Source organism: Centropristis striata, chromosome 18 (genome assembly GCF_030273125.1).
Source record: "Centropristis striata isolate RG_2023a ecotype Rhode Island chromosome 18, C.striata_1.0, whole genome shotgun sequence".
Classification (NCBI taxonomy): Eukaryota; Metazoa; Chordata; class Actinopteri; order Perciformes; family Serranidae; genus Centropristis; species Centropristis striata.
The window spans coordinates 15,136,560-15,156,875 of record NC_081534.1 but is presented as its reverse complement, the minus strand read 5'-3'; the positions used below and the strand labels follow the sequence as shown (position 1 = coordinate 15,156,875).

General features: G+C 37.1%; 1 protein-coding gene and 1 long non-coding RNA gene across 2 annotated transcripts in view; one reads left to right on the top strand and one right to left on the bottom strand.

Moving 5' to 3' along the window:
• LOC131990781 (uncharacterized) overlaps positions 1-20,316 on the top strand; it is a 24,156-nt gene extending 3,840 nt beyond the window's left edge. Inside the window, exons 2-3 of the long non-coding RNA XR_009396086.1 lie at positions 6,456-6,650; positions 18,040-20,316. This is a non-coding gene — a long non-coding RNA (uncharacterized LOC131990781). The remainder of the gene's footprint in view (positions 1-6,455; positions 6,651-18,039) is intronic.
• Positions 377-18,130, bottom strand: LOC131990779 (potassium voltage-gated channel subfamily H member 5-like). Its single transcript, XM_059355895.1, has 12 exons — positions 18,052-18,130; positions 15,370-15,493; positions 14,884-14,990; positions 14,637-14,765; positions 13,484-13,599; positions 12,807-13,199; positions 12,637-12,729; positions 11,349-11,778; positions 6,422-6,621; positions 4,924-5,176; positions 4,384-4,580; positions 377-1,805 (listed from the first exon to the last, which is right to left on the bottom strand). The coding sequence occupies exons 1-12, from the start codon at positions 18,122-18,124 to the stop codon at positions 648-650; spliced, it is 3,273 nt and encodes a 1,090-aa protein (XP_059211878.1). The 5' UTR covers positions 18,125-18,130; the 3' UTR covers positions 377-647.

The following is a 20,316-nucleotide window of genomic DNA, read 5'->3' as shown; positions in this document are numbered from 1 at the left end:
AAATTGGTGGCAGGGTGTAGCATGGGCCATGGAAGAACATCTAAAATTTTGGACATTGTGAGACATGATATGGCCTTGACAGAGGTCTGAAATCTCTGAGTGCCAGTTTATATTGCTTTATATTCATATTTCTCCTGGCAATAAGTGTTTTTTAATTGTTCGTTCAATATTTGTTCCTCATTTTTTGGCGGTCTTAATATTGTTTTCATAGGACCATAATGGTGTCTCATAGGTCAAAGACTATTTCAACCCTGATTCCTTAAAAGTTGGGACACAATGTAAATGAAGACAGAATGCAATGATTTGCAAATCCTTTTCAAACTACAATCAATTGAATACAGTACAAGAAAAGATATTTTATGTTAAAAAAAAAAAAAAGTAAATGTACACTCTGAATGCTGAATTTGATGCACTCTGCTTTTAATTATGTTTCCCACAGTATCCATGCTTTTTTGGAATCAGGGGTCGTAGAAAAATCCCTGGGTTTTTGTAGTGCTACAGTAACATTTAAAAGGGATATTTGCATGCAGTAGAGTTTAATTTAAGAAATTTCTTTGGCAGGCCAGAGTCCAGCAGGACATGCAAACCAGTGCTTATATAAATCAGTTTTTTAAGAGACAAAGGTTGTAAGTTTTAAATCTGTAAGCTCAAAAAGGTCCATCATCTGTTTTCCGTGTGACCGGCTTGGAGCCAGCGAATGAGTCTTGATTTTTCACTCTGGCCTTCGGGGAAGACGTCGGTGGCAGTGAGAGTCTTCTTTTTATTGACAGCAGCCTGAGGATCTCGCCCACCTGAGACTCGAGGACAGACAGGCGGCCGCACAGTTTCTGAATGTCTCCCTTCAGCTCCAGCTTGGCCTCAAGCAGGGTGGCCTGAAGGAGCGCTTGTTCAGACACCGGCTGAACGAAAGAGTGTTTGAGGGACTCCACCCCGAGGCTGTGCTCGAACGGGTTTTTCTCCATCGGACTCTTTTCCATCGGGCTTCTTTCAAAAGAGCTTCTTGAATCTCCGGCTCGGTCGATGCGCAGATCGCTCTTTGTGATACCGCTGTCACAAGAGTCCGTTTTGTGCAGGGCGCTTATTTCTTCACCTGCTTCTCCAGCACCGTTGCCACCCTCTGTGCTCCCTGTCTCTCCACTTTCCTCCGAATCCTGGTTCTTGTTGCCGGCTGTCAAGTGTTCTGAGGACTGGGATCCTTTCGGCCACTCCTCTGCTTTCTGAGGTTTCTTTTCTGGCTCGACAACAGGAGGCGGTGGTGCGGGTGGTGCGGGTGGTGCAGCTGAAGCAGCGCTTTTAAACTTTGCCCAGCCTCGAGCACCTCTGTTGCTGGTAACACCACCTACAGCTCCCTCTCCACCTGCAGCACTGTTCCGTGCAGGACTGTTGACCCCCTGACAAATCTGACTCTCTGCACCAGGCCTCGCTATAGACTCCCGTCCAGCCTCTTGTGTGCAGATTTTCTCTGACGGTGCTTTTGGAGGCGCAGCCATGTTGCAGCCACTGCCTGCAGTCCCTCCTCCTGTGCAGGGTGCATTATTCTGCACCGTGGAGCTGTACTCCTTCTGCTGAGAAGATACAGGCTGACACTGAGTGTAAGAGTTTGAGTCAGAGTGATGGTGGCGCTGCGGCTCCACCTGCACACAGTTATGATCCAAGTATATGTGAGACTCTCCCGGTGTGTCTCTCTGCTGTCTGAACCTTGCGAACAGCTTGCGAACTGGGTGGTCGTCAGGAATGGAGAGAGCCACCTCGTTCCTCTGGCGCTCCTGCTCCCTCTTCACATCAGCAATCTTTCTGAAGATTACCTGCAAGAGCGAGAGTCTGTGCATGAGGACAGTAATGTGGGACATACACTCCAAGGCCATATTTAAATTCAAAGAGCTCTACTCGGATGAAACTGAGTGTACATATATAAGGCAGCTTTAAAGCAAGAATAACCATCTAGGCCTATTAAAATATTAAAGAATTGACAGCAACAATACATTAGGGAAACTGTTAATGGAATAATGGAGTTATATGTAGGCCCTGAGAGAGGACAAAACAAAGAAAGAAAGTTGATACAACTTCTAAGCATCTCACTTGAACTTTGCAAACATGTTGAAGAAACTGTGACTATAAATACAATAAGCTCTGGTTTTCATAAACCATTCCAGATGGTGAAATTATTTCAAATGTGAAAACACTAACTCTTTCTGAAAACAAATCATATTTTTTTTACAGATGATTCAATCCTTTATGTTGATGGTTAACAAGACTTTAGAAATGTTTTAAGTATATCAACATTAAGGTAATCATCGGGGTCAACAGCCAATATCTCAGGGGCTGCAAGCAAATATCCAGCTAACAGGTAACAGATATACAGCTCAAACCTTCCTCTGTCGTTCACCGGTCTTTGTTTACAGTTCGATTAGCAACTTCGATAGTTTTTGTAGGTGTTTTAGGCCCAGTGATCCTGGTCCGTATTGGCTACAAAACAGATATCTGCATATGAGTGCAGATTAAAACGGTAAATAAAAAAAAATGTCAAAAGCCAAGGTTAAGAGATTGTTGGATTCAATACTACTCGGACTACAAATGGAAACTAGAAAGGTTCCAAAAGCAAACTATTGTCCCAATACAGACTCTGTATTCACATGCAGATATATATTTTGGAGATTAGAAACTACTTAAGTTACATTTTGTGTTTAAAGCCATAGTGTGAGAGAAAACCTCTAATAATAGAAGTTTCCAATTCCTCATGACGATGACAGTTCGCCCCCTCTAGGGTACTTTTAAAGTAAAAAAAGAAAAAACTGTTTAATCAAATCACAAACAAATAACACACTGAAACCAAAAGGAAAATGTTGAAAATGTTAGTGTTATTTGTGCTCATTGCATCATCATCATCATCATCATTCTGATGCATTTAGATTGCATGCATGTGCAGTTTAGATGCACATTCATGCAAGTTTACTGAGTTCATAACAGTAAAGGGGGCAGAGATTCAATCTTAAACCTATGCACGCACGTACTGCTTCTAAAGCTGCTCAAATGAATAATAGATTACTTTGTTTTCATTGAATACATTTTAAGTACAGGACATAAATCTTTCAACATTGTAGCCACTATTTGCCTCGAAAATGATTTAGATTTAGAGCTGATGCATCAACTGTATGATTTCAGTATATTTAATATTACATAAAGCCTCTTTTGATGGAGCTTTAACTAACTAGAAAAGTCAGAGAGGGAATGTAAAGTACAGTACTTTAAACATTATGAAATCATAATAAATTTGCATGTTTCTGTAAAAACACTTTTTGTGTTTTGACTGCTTTTGCTTTGTAAACTTGACGCATGGTTCTATTTCTGAACTTTTGTAGATACAGAGATTATATAAGATAAATATCAGTAAATGTGAGTCTGTTTAATTATTTCATGCATATTCCAATTGATAGCATAGCATATGCTGTACCTCAGAAATATTTCAATTTCACATGAGCTAGTCCTGAACAAAGAGCACAACGGACCCCGTGTGCCAAACACATGACTTGACTTTAAAGGGAATATTCATTAAGAATTGATGTGATGTTCATCCCATAGGATAATTGTACAGCAATATATGAGCAACTTACTATCTAGACTGGAAACCAATACATCTCAATGCCTTAATGGCATTAATATGAGTATCCCCGAGAAGCTTTATCAAATATTAATTAGAATCTTGGTTTGAACCCTAAGAATAACTCTTCCTTATTAGATTTTCACTTCCCTTTTGTGAATGCCCTTTCACCAAATAAGATAATCTGAAATGTTATCATTGCATGTGCAAATGTGTGAGTTATTCAAAGGTGGTGGTTTTGTTATTTATTCGATTGATGATAAAAAAATTACTCCATTGAGACACAATTTTTCCCTTTTGTCACATTAAAGTAGCTTTATACACTGTCGCCCATAAAGTTGGAATAAAATATGTTTTACCTCTTTCCATGAAATGGTTGTGACAACGTGATTCATTTTTAGATAAAGTGTAAATGTTCTCACAACTTTATTATTCAGTCTCTTCCAAACATATCACAATGAAAATGAAACCACAATTAACCACATATGATACCATCTAATATCTATAGGCCCCTGAATTGGATCAAATCGTCATTGTATCATGGCAGACTGTTTGATATGAGCAAATTTTGCTGAATTATTGGTGAAAATTGTGAATTACACCCCAAGTTACAATTCAGTGAAATAGGCATACTTTTAATTTCCCATACCAAAAGATTAATTGTAGAAGTATTGTTTTTTAATATGTATCTCTATCTTAAAGCAACATGTTTTACATACACTGAAAACTAACTGGAAAGAATGATAGCTATTTTTTACCATTAAGAGCTTAAAACTCATGTTTACCCGTTTCCGTAGATTGCAGGTGAGAATGAGGTTGCGCGAGAAGGTATTTGCGAATGCTGTATAAAACTCCAGAACCTTCATCAGAGCGTCTCTCCTGATGACGTGCAGATCGCAATACGTCAAAGCTCGGACATTTGCACAAGCCCGGGCCATCGTGGCCTCCTTCCAGAACACGTCCCCAAACACATCACCTTTACCTGGATTGAGCCAGACACGATTAATGAGTTAAAAACTGACAGAAAGTGTTGAATTCTTTGACATTCTTTAACATCCAATGTGTTGTTTTCTTTTTAAAGAGAACACAGTGACATATTAGCAAACAGAACATGTGGAAATAGAGCATACAGGGGGCATTTAATGAAAGGGAAAACCTAAAACAGGAATAAAAGTGGCTGTGTTCACAGCCTGGTAGTCTAATGGACTGAGGAAAAAGTTCACAAACACATCTTTGCAATGAGACAGACAACCTTTGTTCTAGTTTTATCTATACCAACAGATAAAACTTGACCCGTTCTATTTGGTTATATTGCGTTGGATTACCTAGTATTGCGATGACCTCATCATCCTGGATGACTTCTAGTGAACCAGAGACTACAAAGCAAAGGGTGTCGACACTCTCTCCGATATGGAAGATGAGGTCTCCAGGTGCACAGTGTGTGGTCTGAAACTCCACAGCTAGAGAGCGCAGACAGCCGTCGCTCGCCAGGCGAAACGCCGGGTGGTCGTTGAACACCTGCCGGTTGAGGTGGACACAGATGTCCGCCCGCATGTCTTTAGGACAAATTGAAAGAACCTGAGCGAGATATCAGAGCAGTTAATATGTCATTATGTGTCATAGTCGGTCACTTTTATCCAAAGCAGTAAAGTCCGGCCAAAAGTTTATCTCTTAGGGCGGCATTTCAGTATGGTGAGATTGAACAACAATAGAAGAAACTGTCTAAGTAATAGGAAGTCTGAGTAAACAATAAGTCAGATTCTTAAACTTTAAATAATCTTCGGATCTGGAATATTAGAGCGAACATAGAGAGAGATAATAACAGTCTCATTTGCAGCTGAGTTACAGCTCAATCAAAAATTCAGTTTTGAAGAAGAAAAAGCTGCCAGAATATGTTTTAGGCCAAACATCAAACATTCTGGTCAAGAATGAACTCAGGAGTGTTTTTCTGGTACTCTGGGAAGGAAAAAAAGTCATTTTAAAAAGGTAAAAGTATGCCCTTATACATGGGTAGGATGTGTTGGACAAAGCAGTGCACTGTTGGGGACAGAGCTTTTGCTGCTGCTGCCCATACCCTCTGGAACTCCCTCCCTCCAAACATCCGAAATTCTGACTCACTCCAAAAATCGATTTCAAAAATCAACTCAAAACCTGACTCCCACTGCCTAACCTGAACTATCATTTCTGTTATTGTTTTCTGTATTTTGTATCTGTATTTCCTTTATGTTTTATGTAGAGTGACTTTAAGTACCTTTAAAAGCACTATATAAATCTAATCAATTATTATTAATATAAAAAATCCAATTCCAAGCTCTCAAGATTTGACTCTTAAGCAGATGGTTAAAAACCACCAGCATTAAATAATAATGGGCATGTAGATTACAAATACAAAGACTCATACATCCCTCTCCAGAGGTTCACAAGGTCCAGCAGAGTTCAGTGAACCCTGAGGATCAACGAGTGCACTCAGTGATCTGCTGAGACCTTGGAGGCTCTCATCGTCCACATGTGGAGCCTGCTCATACATTTTTTACGATATAGTTTATAATGATAGCATTCTTATTTTTTGACCCTCATCGACTGAACTGTGCATTGATTTATCTTTGGACTTATCATAGTGCACCAACGGAATTTGTAGTGTAACTTGTTTAAAACTATAATAATACACATTTTCCACTTAATAACATTTTAACAAAAGTATATATAAGTTAGGAATGTTATGAATATAAGAAGTTAGAGTGACGTAAGAGCACTTAGGAGTTTGTTACTAACTTGGGACATTTCATGAAGTCCTTCTACTATAGATAATGATAATAATAATACCTTATCTGTGTCTATGCCCTTCGACATGGCCCAGGTGGAGACGATGAAGTCCATGACCCTCTCACTCAGACCTTTGGGAACCTGATAAAGCTTCAGGAAGTCACGTACGTTGTTGAGCATCTCATGGTAGCGGTTTGTGTTGGTGTACATCTGCTGGAAGATGGTGGTGACGTTTCCAAAGATGGTTGCATACAGCAAAGCTAAAGCAAAAGATGAAGAACAGAGTCAGGTACGAAAACAGAACAATAGGACCAATATGGAATAATATGTCTTATTCTACTAAATAATTTTGATCCTGAGGAATATGGTCTAAAATGATTTAATCAGTGCAGTATTTTGACAGTATTCTGGGGTTTATTATTGTGTAAATTGATGGGTTATTATATATTTAAGTATCTTTAATGGGTTATAATCATGTTTTAAGGGTGTTTAAGGGGTAAAAAAACAAACCTTAGCCTATCTAAAAAGGGTCGCTATTTTTCCATTATTGTGCATAATGAGGAGGTATTAAACAGTGTAAGTAGTCTACTGTATAATACTCTATCTACTATTTGCCTTTTTACCCTAAAAAAAACATGTAAACCATCTCAGATTGTCCACATTAATTAACAAAGTAAAGGTATAAGGTATAAGTAAAGGTTAAGGTATGAGGTTATGATGAAGCAATGAATGCAACCCACTATTTTTCCCTTTTCCTTCAAAATTCCTTGACAAACCCTTTAATTAGATCTTTGTTAATTGGTAAATACATTTTAAGCCTGCATAGCTTGACAGTTGCAATAATTGTGATAAAAAATGTTTAATTTTTTTTAACATACATGTGATCATTAAACTATTTAAAAAGAGAAAAAATAAAATGCAATTTTATTTGCATATCTGATTTACTGTTTGAATCACTGAGTGGTGGACTGAACATTTATAATGTAATTCATAATGCACATTTACTCCTGTAAGAGTTGTGCGCTGCAGTGACCTCAAAGAGTCACTCAGTATCTCTTATCGTGAGGTTTTACCCACTCAAGAGGAAAGAGTTGTCTCCAGTCGCCACAGCAGGATCACAGAGGTTAAGATACATATCTAACGTGATGGCTCATTGTCCTTTTATTACACTCCACCCCGCAGGCAAACTCCCTTTCTTCTTTTCCTCCCACTTAATTACTGTATCTGTAGCAGGAGATTTATCGGCCGTAATTGAACCCGACACTTCAGTTTGACCGAGTGATTTTCGTGATGGAAACACCAACAGAATAATGGGTGTTTCGTTTTGGAAGTACAGACCTTGAAGCGTGGCTGTCACTTTGTGTTTCCTCACAGTTTTTATTGCATCACTTTACATGCTGTTTTAGAGGAGTGGGTCAAAGGTTGGTGAAGGAAGGCGAGGCATGACGGAGGAACTGTAAGCAAAGGCTGACAGTGGAGGCAGTGACACTGAAGGTGAAGCTATTACAGTAACTGCAGGGTGATGAAAATAATACAGACACCTATATAAAAATAGATTTCTATTTTTATGACGAGGTACATGGTTATTTAACCCTTGTGCACGTTCTTAGAGGTCAGAAATGTCTGCATCAAAAAACTACATTGATATTATTTCCACTTGGACTGAGTTAAATATTTTAAACCAACATCACTCTGGAGCATAATTACCAAATATTCGTTCATTTGTAGAATTTAAACCCTTTAGAGGCCAGTTTGTTCATATGATCCTACACGCAAAAAAATTAAATATTTTTCTGAAGGGAGATATTTCTTTTTCAGAGTCTATGAAGGATGTGTAAGGATGAGGATATGTTAATGATTAGCAACATCAAACATCAAACACTGCAGTGCTCCACAGCAGCAACAGTGGAAACCAGGAAAATAGCATGCATTTACCCCAAAGCGCAAACATGAAAAAATGGCTCAGTATGGTTCAAAACAGTAAAAACTACAGGTTTGAAGCCAGGTCTTTAGATTAATAATAAATATAACAGAATATATGAGTTTAAGGGTGTCTGTATATTGCCTTCACAGGTAATAATAGATTTATTATAGGAGCTCAGGTTGATTTTTTAAAATAAAGAAGAATAAAAATAATAATAAAAAAAACTCACACCCTTTCCAAAATTCATGCCATATGCATTAACAAAGCCAAAATAATAATAATAATAATAATAATAATAAGCCAAAAATGTATAGAATGTAGTAGTAGTGAGGCACTAGGGTTAAATGAGGCTGGTTTGAGTTATTGTGTTAAAAATATATAATAATATATTATTTTTTGTGAATGAAATATTTCAATATCAGTCAATATCCTTTTTTAACCAGGTAAAAGAACTGGCCAAGATGGCAGCACAAAAGCAAAATGGTTATGCCAAACACACAAGACACAAATAAAATACAGTCACACACTACAAGAAAAACAAGAGTTAGATTACATGATTACACAGTGCAATCACAAGATCGAGTTTGAGGTAGATCAGATTAGTTGAATACAGTGTTCACCACTCCCTAAAGTACCAGTAGTTTTATTGTAAAGTTAAAAACATGACACTGGAAGACAGTGTAGACTGTCTATAAGCTATCAGTGTTATACAACGTGTTTAGGTCTATAACACTGCACTGTGAGTCTACGTTACTCAAGACTAGTTATATGAAGTGTTTTCCATTAAGCATCAATGAACGTGCAAAAACATTTATTCCTTGAATCTAAACAAACAATTTAAAGCCGAAAAGAGGCCCACATCATTCATTACGAGTGAATTAACACAAAGACGATGCTTTCTAATGGAGGGTACTGATGATCAACCTTCAGACAGAGCCCCATGCAGCAGGCTGCGATAGGCGCTGAACATGTCACTTTATATTATCGACAAAGCCGAGTCCTAAACTCTTCCCAGTGGTTCAAACACTGAGGCTGCAGCAAAATGTGAGTCAAGAGAAAACTACTGCATACTTTGAGTGCAAAGAATTATTTATAAATACAAAAGTATTAGTGAGTTATTAAAATAAGCTTTGAAAATGGCACCTGCTGCGCATGTGTAAATATGTGATTTATATCCTGTTTTCTGTTGTTGACTTTTTAAGATTGTGATAACAAAGCATGCAACCAACATCAAGTTAAGATGCAATGATCCTAATTAGCATACAATAGTGTTGCTTACTATTACACCACATATTCATCTGTAAGAACTAGCTATGTGTTGATCATACTGAGCTTGAATTCTATTTTGCATCTGCACATCTACACCATATGTTACTTTACCAGCAGCTGGCAGACAACCAGCCGGGCTGTGGAGCACATTATCGTGTCTAGCATGCAAGTAAATGCATCCAGATTGTTTCGGCTCCTGCAAGGTTGTACTGGCATATTATGAATGGATGAACGCATGAATGGATTGGAAACGGCATCAAAGGATGTATATTCCTTTTGTTTTAGAGTGATGGGGAGATCGAAAAGTGGCTAATGCTGCACAGCTGCTATTCTTCTGGCATATCACTTCCCACCTGCAGCTGCGGACATAAAGTGGTAGCTTATGTCACTATAACAAGAGGCAGACTCTTTATAGGCAGTTGTCACACTAATCACTTTGTTGAAGCTAGCTAGCTGGGCTAGAATAACTTAATATTGGCCCCATGTGACCGAGCTCAGACAAAGTTTCAATGACAAAAACATGAAACATTACATTCTATTTTCTATATTATGTGTTTATATTGATTTTTTTTTTTAAATAAGTTGATATCTGGCACTATCAAGCTACAGCAGGGCTGCTTGATTATTGCAAAAATCATAATCATGATTATTTTGAAATTGTGATTATTTAACATTACTTTGGAGACCTTGTGCAGTTATGAATTAAAAAACTGAAATTAATAGTGAGTTTCTTGAACTTCGAATAAAATTGAGCTGAAAAATGTCTTCATGATGGAAACACCACTTTTGAAGTATTATTTAAAAATAATAAGTAAGAATAAATTAGATCAAAATAATGAAGTTAATCTATATTGTGACATTAGCACGCTGCCACAACCAACTGAAAAACACTAAAGTGGTCAACATTTTTGTAAACTAAATTCAAAATATTCCTGTGACTATATTAAAAAAACAAATACAAAAATATACCCAAATACAAAACAGACATTGTGGCACAATAATAGTTTTTGACTATCATGTTTGTTTTTTAATAGTTTGAAGCCAAAATTGAACATAAAATTCAAATCACCGTAGCCACAGTGTTAAATTTACAACATTCCCCTGCCTTGAGCATCAACTTAATTGCAACAGCGGATAAAATACCAGTGCACAAACTGGTGTATTTCATGGGGATGTAGTAAGTATATTGGTACTACTATAGTGTGTGTCACTGGGGTAAAACATACACCTTTTCTAGTGAAGAGATGTTGAGCAATCATAACTCTGATGTAGTCTTTTTTTAGCACATGTAGCCTTCATACTGAACGCCACTGAAACAACAGTGGTGGGTGTTGCTGTTCTTTTGTCCTCTGCTCAGATTGATTCGGACTGTCAAGGTTGTGCTGTATGTCCACTGAAGAAGAAAAACAGTGGTCACTTTGATTTAAGCTGTTCTGAAAAGCTTTACTGAAATTTGCCTTGACGACCTGTCCACTGGCAATTGATACATTTAGGGTTTGAGCTGTTTGTAAGAGGCTTGGCGATACACAGGAAAGGTTGAAGGCCTGGTGGTAATCGGAAGCTGTTTAAATGTGTGTGTTCACGTGATTGAAAGAGCTTGTGTGTGTGTCTGTATTAGGCGGCTGTGTGACTCCATTTAATGCTCCATTAACCACCACTCATACTAAGAGCAGTATTAATAGAATTATATTATTTGTTATGTAACATTAGACTTGTTTTCTAGTCTGATTTAGAAAAGATTATTTAAAATGTCTGGAACATAGTGCTAATTTTTGAAGATGATTGCGTACTTACAGCCCACCATCATCATAGCCACGGAGAAAATCTTCTCTCCGTCTGTAGCCGGAGCGATGTTTCCAAATCCAATAGTGGTGAGACTCGTCATTGTGAAGTACAGAGAGGAAATGTACAGTGTGTCCTTGTTGGGACCACCCTCCCATTGTCCTGTACCACTGGTGTTCCATCGGTAAGGGGTCCCAATATCCAGGGCCAACTGGTAGAGCCAGCTGTCCGTCTTTATGGTGTTGGTGGTTAGGTCGATGACCTCGTAGTCCCCGATGCTGTACCAGATGCAGGCCAGCCAGTGGGCCACCAAACCAAAGACGCACACCAGCAGGACCAGGACGGCTGCTCCGTACTCCAGGTAGTGGTCCAACTTCCGGGCCACCCGGCCCAACCGGAGCAGGCGGATCACCTTTAGGGAGCTGAACAGGCTGCTGAGACCCTACGATGAGAGACAAGGGGAAGTATGAGACAGGTTGAAGTGTGAGTCAAATGTATCGCCAATATTTTGACGAGTTATTCATTATTTAAGCCACAAAAATTCATTTTATGTTTTCTGGGTTTTGGAGTATTCCATGATTATTTGCTGAATATCTTTGGGATTTTAGATTGTTGGCCGGAGCTTTCTGAATATGTCATCTTAGGGTTTGTGATGAGAAGTTGTCCTCTGACATATTATCAACCAAACACTTAATTAATTGTTCAGAAAAATAATTCTGATTAATTGATTATGGAAACACCAACAAGATGTTGCCCTACTGAGTTTATTGTTCAAAACATTTTCCTTATGGATTCAATAGGTGTAACTGAGATTGTTGTATTTTACTGTTGTACAAAGCCTTTTTCTCACTCTTACATTTAAAACTAATCTCTATAAACATATCTGCATATGAATGCAAAATCTGTGGGCTCAGGTCAAGATTTTGGTATTGTTGTTGTGTTCATGTTTCCATTCGTAGTCCAAGTAAAAGAATCAGGTTGTAGACATTGTCTCTCAACTCCACTTTTTTTTCTCAAGTCGCTGAACAAACTGTCAACAGTGACCAGTTCACAGAAGAGGACGTCTTGGCCCAGATATCTGTTATTGCTCATCTGGATATCCCCTTGCTGAAACAGAACCCCAGAAACATTGACCCTTGATATCAGGAGCTAAATCTTCATCAGACTGATAGCCGATGGGAAGAAATATAATTTAAAAAACTGTATATAGGCTAGTTTAGCTGTCAGCTCTTTGGTGCATTATCAGTATAAAAATATTGATTATAGCAGCTTAAGGAAAAAAAAACATGTATTTTCTTACTGGGAGTACAGAGTCGTCTGCTCGTGTGGTGTTCCTGTGCAGAACTGAAGACTCGCGGAGATGACTCGCTGGAGAGGCAGATGTCATGACATCCTTCATAGAAACAGTCAATCAGAAATGTTTTGATAATAAAGGCAGTGTTAAGTACCAATGCATAAAAATCCTCTCACCTCGTTTACATGTTCAAAGGCGTTGATGATGTCATAGGGCAGACAAGACAGCAGGTCGATGATGAACCACGTTTTCAGGTAATTCATTCGTATGAGCTTGGCATCTGAAACGACCTCTCCGGCAGGACCCACAAAGGTGGTGTGGAAGTTGAGCACAATGTCAATCAGGAATATGATGTCCACAACACTGTCCAGCACCAGCCAAGCCAAATTGTTTTGCTTCGTCTTAAAGGAGACGTTATAGGGCACCATGATGGCTGTGTAGAAAGTTAGGATGAGGATGACCCAGTCCCAGGTGGTCTTGAATGTGCAGTAGTGGAGGATGATGTGCGGAGGAGTCTTAGGGGCCTCCTGTTTGTACTGAGGGAGAATGTCTGATCCCAGTTGGAGAGCCTTTCATTCAGAGGGAAAATGTAACATCACGGATACAGAATCGACTGTAAATGCATCAAGGAACAGTAATCTTATCATAAATGCTTTCAGTTTTGGCAGTTCATCTTGTCAAATACAGTTTTAAGGTGGATTTTCCCTTGAAATTGAAGAGTATTACTTTATTGTTTGCATTTTTTACACACTCTAGATCTTCTATCTTTAAGGCACTCTCTTGATTTAGCTTAAGGTATTTTTAGTAGATGCATAGTATTGTAAAACAAACTCTTCTTTTAGATGCTGCTCACCTCAGCCAGTCTGGACGGCTTGTGGGTGACCTCAGTCTTGCTCAGCGGTGCTAACTGCTGCACGACGTTGCGGTTGTTGGTCAGTGCCCGTGTCAGTCTGGCAAACTTGGTCCATCCTGAATAAGGAAGAGATACAGTTTACACACATGTACACACGGTTGCTAACACACTACTGTTTACATGCAAATCATTCATAAAATTAATTGTAGAGGGGCCTCTTGAGATTTCCAGTCCATTGTGCCGTTTCCTCTTGGATCACTGAGTGAGTGATTCATCAGTGGCTGTCATACATTTAGCAAGTGAAGAGTAACTTTTAAATAGCGGCAACAGCTACGTAATGTACACGGCTACATTACTGAATTACACTTGTGGAAAAATAATTGGCAGGTTTAAAAGATAACCTTCAGTTCAGAAAGAAATTCATTTTTCCAACTAAAACAATTGTTCATGAATGCATCATCCTGGCAGCCCTTTCACTGCAGAAGGGAAGATGTAATAAAAGCAAATATACTATAAAAATGGTATTGTTGGTATTGTTTGTTACCCAAGTACATTCTATAAAAGTGTGTTCCTCTCAATAATTAATAATATGAAACAGCAGCCAAAAGATAACAACTGCATGTATACTGTATACTGCATAAGACTTGATGGTTCATGGACAATTTCCCTAATCTCTGTTCAAAAACAAAGAGAGTATTTTATTCCCTCTGTGTATTGTCAGTGTTTTCTTACATTTAGTGTCCCCCTGTGGTCTGAGTGTCCTTTGTTTCTGCTTGACGTATGCAAAAGTCTCCGTGGCACACTTAACCCCCTAGGACATGGCACCCAGAGAGACCAGTGTTCACTGACCCGCACACACAACACCTGGACAGTTGTATGTTACAAACCAAGAAACAAACGTCTGTTAAGTCACAGCCACTCATGTGTGCTGACTTTGCTGCACCCTCCATGGTGTTGTTGGATTTTTTTTTAGCTTTGGCTGGACCTTCATGAGACATTGTATTCTAACACTTTTGTGTGTGGAATTCGACATTAAAATGCCAGAAGTGGATGATCTCCAGCAGTTATCATTTATATCATAAATGCACTGGAATATTGAATGTAGTCTGGTTGATTCAACTTGGTTTTGATCCAAGAACACGGACTGTCTCACCTTTAGTTGCTTCATCTTCAATCGGCTGCTTGAAAAGCGTTATGTCTCTGAAGGTGCAGAGGAAAAGCACCACCTTGTTGTTCTCATTTCTGATTGGAGCTACCTGCATGTAGAGCCATATTGGTGTTCCTGTAGGAAACAGTTCAAATGAGAGCTGTGAGAGAGCACAAATGGATAAAAACAAGGAGGAGAAAATATCACATATTTGACGATTTTAGAAAACATAGGGCTTGATATTGATACTTACTGTTCTTTGTATAGAGCAACACCTCATAGAAATTGGACTCATAGTTATCAAAGGTCTGTCTGATATTGTCTATCATCTTCTTATCCGTCAGGTCACCATACATGAAACTGAAATAAAGTAGAACAAATAGAGAAAGGCAGCAGATTAAAGAACGGCTACAAACTTTTTCTAAATTTCATCTCAGCTCTGATATGTACCACTTCCATAATTAGTTGAATTTTTCCAGATATATTTTATATAAAGATCACATTTCCGTGACCAAATAAAGGCTTGTGAAAAATAAAAAGAAGCTGCGCACTTGGAGCAAAAATATTTTACTCATGGAGGCAAGCTTTCAGAGGCCTTTTTCAAGCCTCGACATGAGCAAAACAATATTGATCACTTCATGCACCTACACCACTAGATATAAAGGCAAACATCATATATTTCTCAAAATATAAACCACCCACTGTCGTCATATTCAGGCCACTAAAAAAAACATCTTACTTGCAAGTGCTACTCCTGTGCATGACTTCAGCTCTGTGGTATCCAGACAGCTTGCAGAATCCATCGTTGCTGTAAACAACCGGCCACTCCACAATCTGTGCATTTCCCAGCAGGAAACTGGTTTCTGCAACAAAATACACAACAAAACTAATTACTGCTAACAACACACCTGCTGATTAAACTGCAGCTGTTGATCCACCTTTGGGGGTTTTTGTCAGTGAAAACCGGGGCATCCTTATGAACATCACAACTAGAGTTACGTAAGTGCAACCTCATTTAAGCTGGACTGGTTTTTGCTGTGTTGCCACTGCTTGGTACTTTTGCCAACTATGCTGTAAATGCCAATAGGGCTGCAAGCTAATTATTAATCTGCTGATTTTGGTGTATAAAATGTCTGAAAAATGTTTCCCATCCCAGTTTTTCAAAGTTAAGGGAAAATGTCTTGTTTTGTCAACCCAAAGCCCAAAAATCATTGTTTATTACAATATAAAGTAGAGAATAGCAGGAAGTCTCTGAAAACAGCCTTTTCTCCTATGTTTACATGAAAAATAATGTTAACAATTAATTGATTATCACAATAGTTTGTGAATATTGACTAATTGATTAGAATTATTGTTGCATCATTGTATTCAAAAATAGTTGATTAAAGCTTCTTTGCCTACAAAATAATAATTTGCATATAAATTACTCAACTTGTGTTACCTTGAATTCTTGAAAATTGAATGGAGAATGAGAAAACTTCAAATGCAAATCTTGCAAAACAGCACATTCTTGATGAATGGAAGTAAATGGAAGCCAAATTTAACAACAGCAAAACTGTATCAAAACATAATTTTACAAACTCTTATTAACTTGTGCTATATAATATATGTCTAATTGATCCAGCTGTATGATCAGTACTTCCAAAACAAATGCATCTTGACTAAAATCTTCCAATTTAAAACACTTTAAAAAAAACACATACATTTTACATAAGTATGAACATTTTTGCAAGATTTTGCAGCTGTGCTCCCTGCTATTCCGGAAAAATAATGCACAAGTGGATGTTTTGATATTGATTTACTGCTGCCCCCATTTACTTCAATTCATAAAGAATTTTCTTAGTTTTTGGATTCTCGATGTATACGTTTAAATCTGATTTTTTAAAATTTTTTAAACCGTCTCCTGGCTTTAAATCCTGCTAACCAGTGTCATAAATCAGAGAGACCCTCAGCTATACAGTAAGTAAATCTTTACCTTAGATATTGCATTTATACAAATCACCACAGAGCAGCTCAACCCACTATAAGTAAGATTATTAAAAACCATATGTAATGTAAACAGCATCATTAATATTTGAAGCAGCAGTCAACAGGGGTAATCAGACAAGTCACTGGGCAGAAATAGTTGTTGATAAAATGTTTATGTTCCACCCTTAATGTGAATTAAATATTGATGAGGAGCTGCAAAGTTCTCCAGCTTCACAGCAGTTTGGACGGAGCTGCTGCCGCCTCGAGAGAAAAGACTGAGGACATTTTCTCCAATTTACAGTCAGCAATGCATTGAAGCTTTTAAACGTAAAGCTTCATGATAAATGCATCCACTCCGGGTATTTCAGGGTTCGAGAGATTCAGACAATAATGGCTGAATTTCTGGTTAATGCCACAGACAAAATTATTCTAGAGTGTACTACAAAGGTGAGATATTTAATTCATGTTGCATTAACTCTTTTATTCTACAGTTTGTCTGACATTGTGCACTTCATAATGAAAACAGTCAGATCGGAAACACGCACTCAGCCTCACTCTCATGAGGAAGCTTTTAGCTGCCACACAGACTGTCAATCTAAAAATAAACTTTTAATAACAGTATTACTGTTTCTAAATAGAAAACAACAACCACTAACAAATATTACTGCAAAACGATACACAAGAGATAATATACCACAAAGTGCAACTCAGTCACCATAAACACAATTCATAATATACATCCCCTAAAATAAAATCAATAAAGCTGTTTGTAAGAATAAGATGCTCATATTTTCACACTTGCTGTTCATGTTAATAAGATAATTTAAAAAATATCAAGACAAATTCAGTCTCAATTGTTACTGAAAAAGCACCTTGCAGCACATTTTAAACACTTTGAGGCTTTAGGTAAAATAAATAAATATTGTATTGACTCCGACTTGAATCTCTCAACACACCAAATAAATAGCCACAGAAATAGATTCTCTACCTGAGACACAGCTCCGTTTTTTTATATAATCATTCACCCAAAATAATCATTTAGAAATAAAGGACATTTTATTATAGACCAAGCCGTAAAATATCATATAATGAGCAATAAATCATGAAATTGAGTTTGACAGACCAGTAAACCTGCATTTTTTTTGTTTTTAATAGCTAATAATGGTATACTGGTGTCTTAGAATAGGCTACTATACTGACTTGAGTTTGTTTATCCAGGGAATTTGAACATGAGGTGTTGCATAATTCATCTCTTCGCATATATTTTATTGTTAGATTGAAGAAAAAAATTACAAGAAATGTTATTCACTACAGCTTCCCATTAAATTTAATAACACAGAAATAACAGTATAGATTTACTTCAGCACCCCATGCAGCCCTGTGTGATGCCTTGATTGACACGCCAAATCAACATCCATTAATTCTTGTTTGACCCTTTCAGAGTAAAACTCACCACTGGAACGCCGGACAATATTTTCCAGAAAAGTGTTCTGCGGAGCCACCAGTCCTCTCTTGCCTCCATGCATTATGAGAGACTCGGAGCTGCTCGGTGGTCGTGCTGATGATAACTACCCCCCTCAACTGTCTGCCCGACCGGAGCGCAGACCACGAGAGTCAAGTTAACCAGAATTAAGAGGTACTTCCAGGCTGAGGTTTTAAAAATAAAAGCCTCATTGCCAAACTTTTTTTTAGTGTAAATACAAATCAAAGACTGTTCGATGTGGAATCTGAGGTAGATGGTTTTAATTATCCCCAAACTGATGGTCTCACTTAAAGAGTAACAGGATAAGGTTAGTCACAATACATGCAGCCAGCGGTGGCCACATCTTTTACTTAAGTGAAAGTAGCAATACTACAGTATAAATATACTCTGCTATGAGTAAAAGTACTGCATTCAAAATCTTAGTTAAGTAAAAGTTCACACGTATCAGCATCAAAATATACTTCATGTATCAAAAGTGAATGAACCACTTATATATTATTATATAATATATTATTAAATTATAATTACTGATGTATTCAGATGATCATCACATTAATGTTGCAGCTGGTAAAGGTGGAGCTCATTTTAATAACTTTATATAATGATGGGTGGTGTGACTTATAATATTATACTATGACCTATTTGCAAGTGTAGTTCATTTATGAAAAATATATAATAATAAAAAACTAAGCAACTAGTAGCTAAAGCTTTAACAATGAATCAAGTGAAGTGAAAAGTACAATATTTTCCTCTGAAATATAGTGGAGTAGAAGTATTGAGTAGCATAAAATGTAAATACTCAAAGTACAAATACCTCAAGATTTTACTTGAGTACATGTACTTAATTACATTTCACCAATGCATGTAGCAGATAACTTGGATGGATCTTCATCTGCGAAATGAAGACAAGTCTTTAATATGTATAAATATTACATAAGAGTCACATCATCCTTTATGATGTTTATATATATATTAAAAAATCAGTCAATGTTGTGCTTTTATTTTGAAGGAACATCCTCCAGCTCTCTGATGTTATTCTGGTATTATTGTCTTTGGTTTCTCAATCCTCTATCTGTACACTGCTTACCTTCAACTTCTCTTATACGTTTTTCTATGAATTTAAATGTTGTTGTTGCTTTTAATATGAATCATGATTTGGATATTTATATGTCTGTGATGTGGACCTACTTTTCACCATCCATAACTAACAATATGTGGCAAAAAGTTCAAATGTTATTTTAAAAATCTAACTGAAATTTCTTTGTAATTATGAAAATATCAAATGTGTGTCTTCATACAGCTTCAATATATGGTATTTTGAATTTAAAAAAAGAATTGGACTATTTTAAGAAAGTAACTGAGAACAAGAAGTACAATTTTGAGGTGTGGGTATTTGATTATTTCCATTTTTGTTACTCTATACTAATTCCCTTCTTCATTTCAATGATTGATATTGTGCTTTTTTATTTCCACAAGATTTATATGACAACTGAAGTTAATTTATGGATGAAGAGGCTACATACAAACCATATGTACTTCATATAATATAATGTTATGCTAAAGATTCAACTACCCAACAGTAGTAGTAGTTACAACAGCTCACATTGACCAGCAATAAATGTTTCAAGTTAATAAGAATCCAATAAAACAATATGATTTGGTCCATGTTGATTGAAGGACTTTTACTTGTAATTGGGTGTTTTACATCATAGTATTTTCATTTATTTTAAGTATTGAACAGAATACTTGATTGACCACTGGCCATCCACTTGTATGTACGTACAGTGGTGGAAGAATTACTGAAACATTTTACTTAGACTATAATACTAGATTGTAAAAAGTCCTGCATTCAACTTACTAAACTTACTTCAGTAAAAAATACAAAAGTATTCACCTCGAATATACTTAACGTACCAAAAGTAAACAAAAACTCTCATCATGCACAATGGCCCATTTCAGAATAATGTGTTATTTGATTGTAACTATTAATTTATTCAAGTGTAATTATTGCAATTGGTAAAGATGGAGCATTACTTTTACATACTGCTAAGTAGCTTAACCTATAATAATGTATATATAATAGGGTATTGTTTTATTTTGTATTTGTATCCACATATCTGTAAAGTAACAAATAACTTAAGGTGTCAAATAAATGTTATGTGAAAGTACAATCTTACAATATTTCCCTCTGAGATAAGATAAGATAAGATATGACTTTATCCCACAGTGGGGAAA

Bases quoted from the DNA above. Each gene is read 5' to 3' on its own strand.
- LOC131990779 (XM_059355895.1), bottom strand. From the start codon at position 18,124: ATGCATGGAGGCAAGAGAGGACTGGTGGCTCCGCAGAACACTTTTCTG. The intron at 5,177-6,421 runs GTATTATTATTA...TATCTCGCTCAG, and splicing joins AGGGCATAGACACAGATAAG to GTTCTTTCAATTTGTCCTAA. The intron at 1,806-4,383 runs GTAAACATGAGT...TCGCTCTTGCAG, and splicing joins CCTGCAATCTACGGAAACGG to GTAATCTTCAGAAAGATTGC.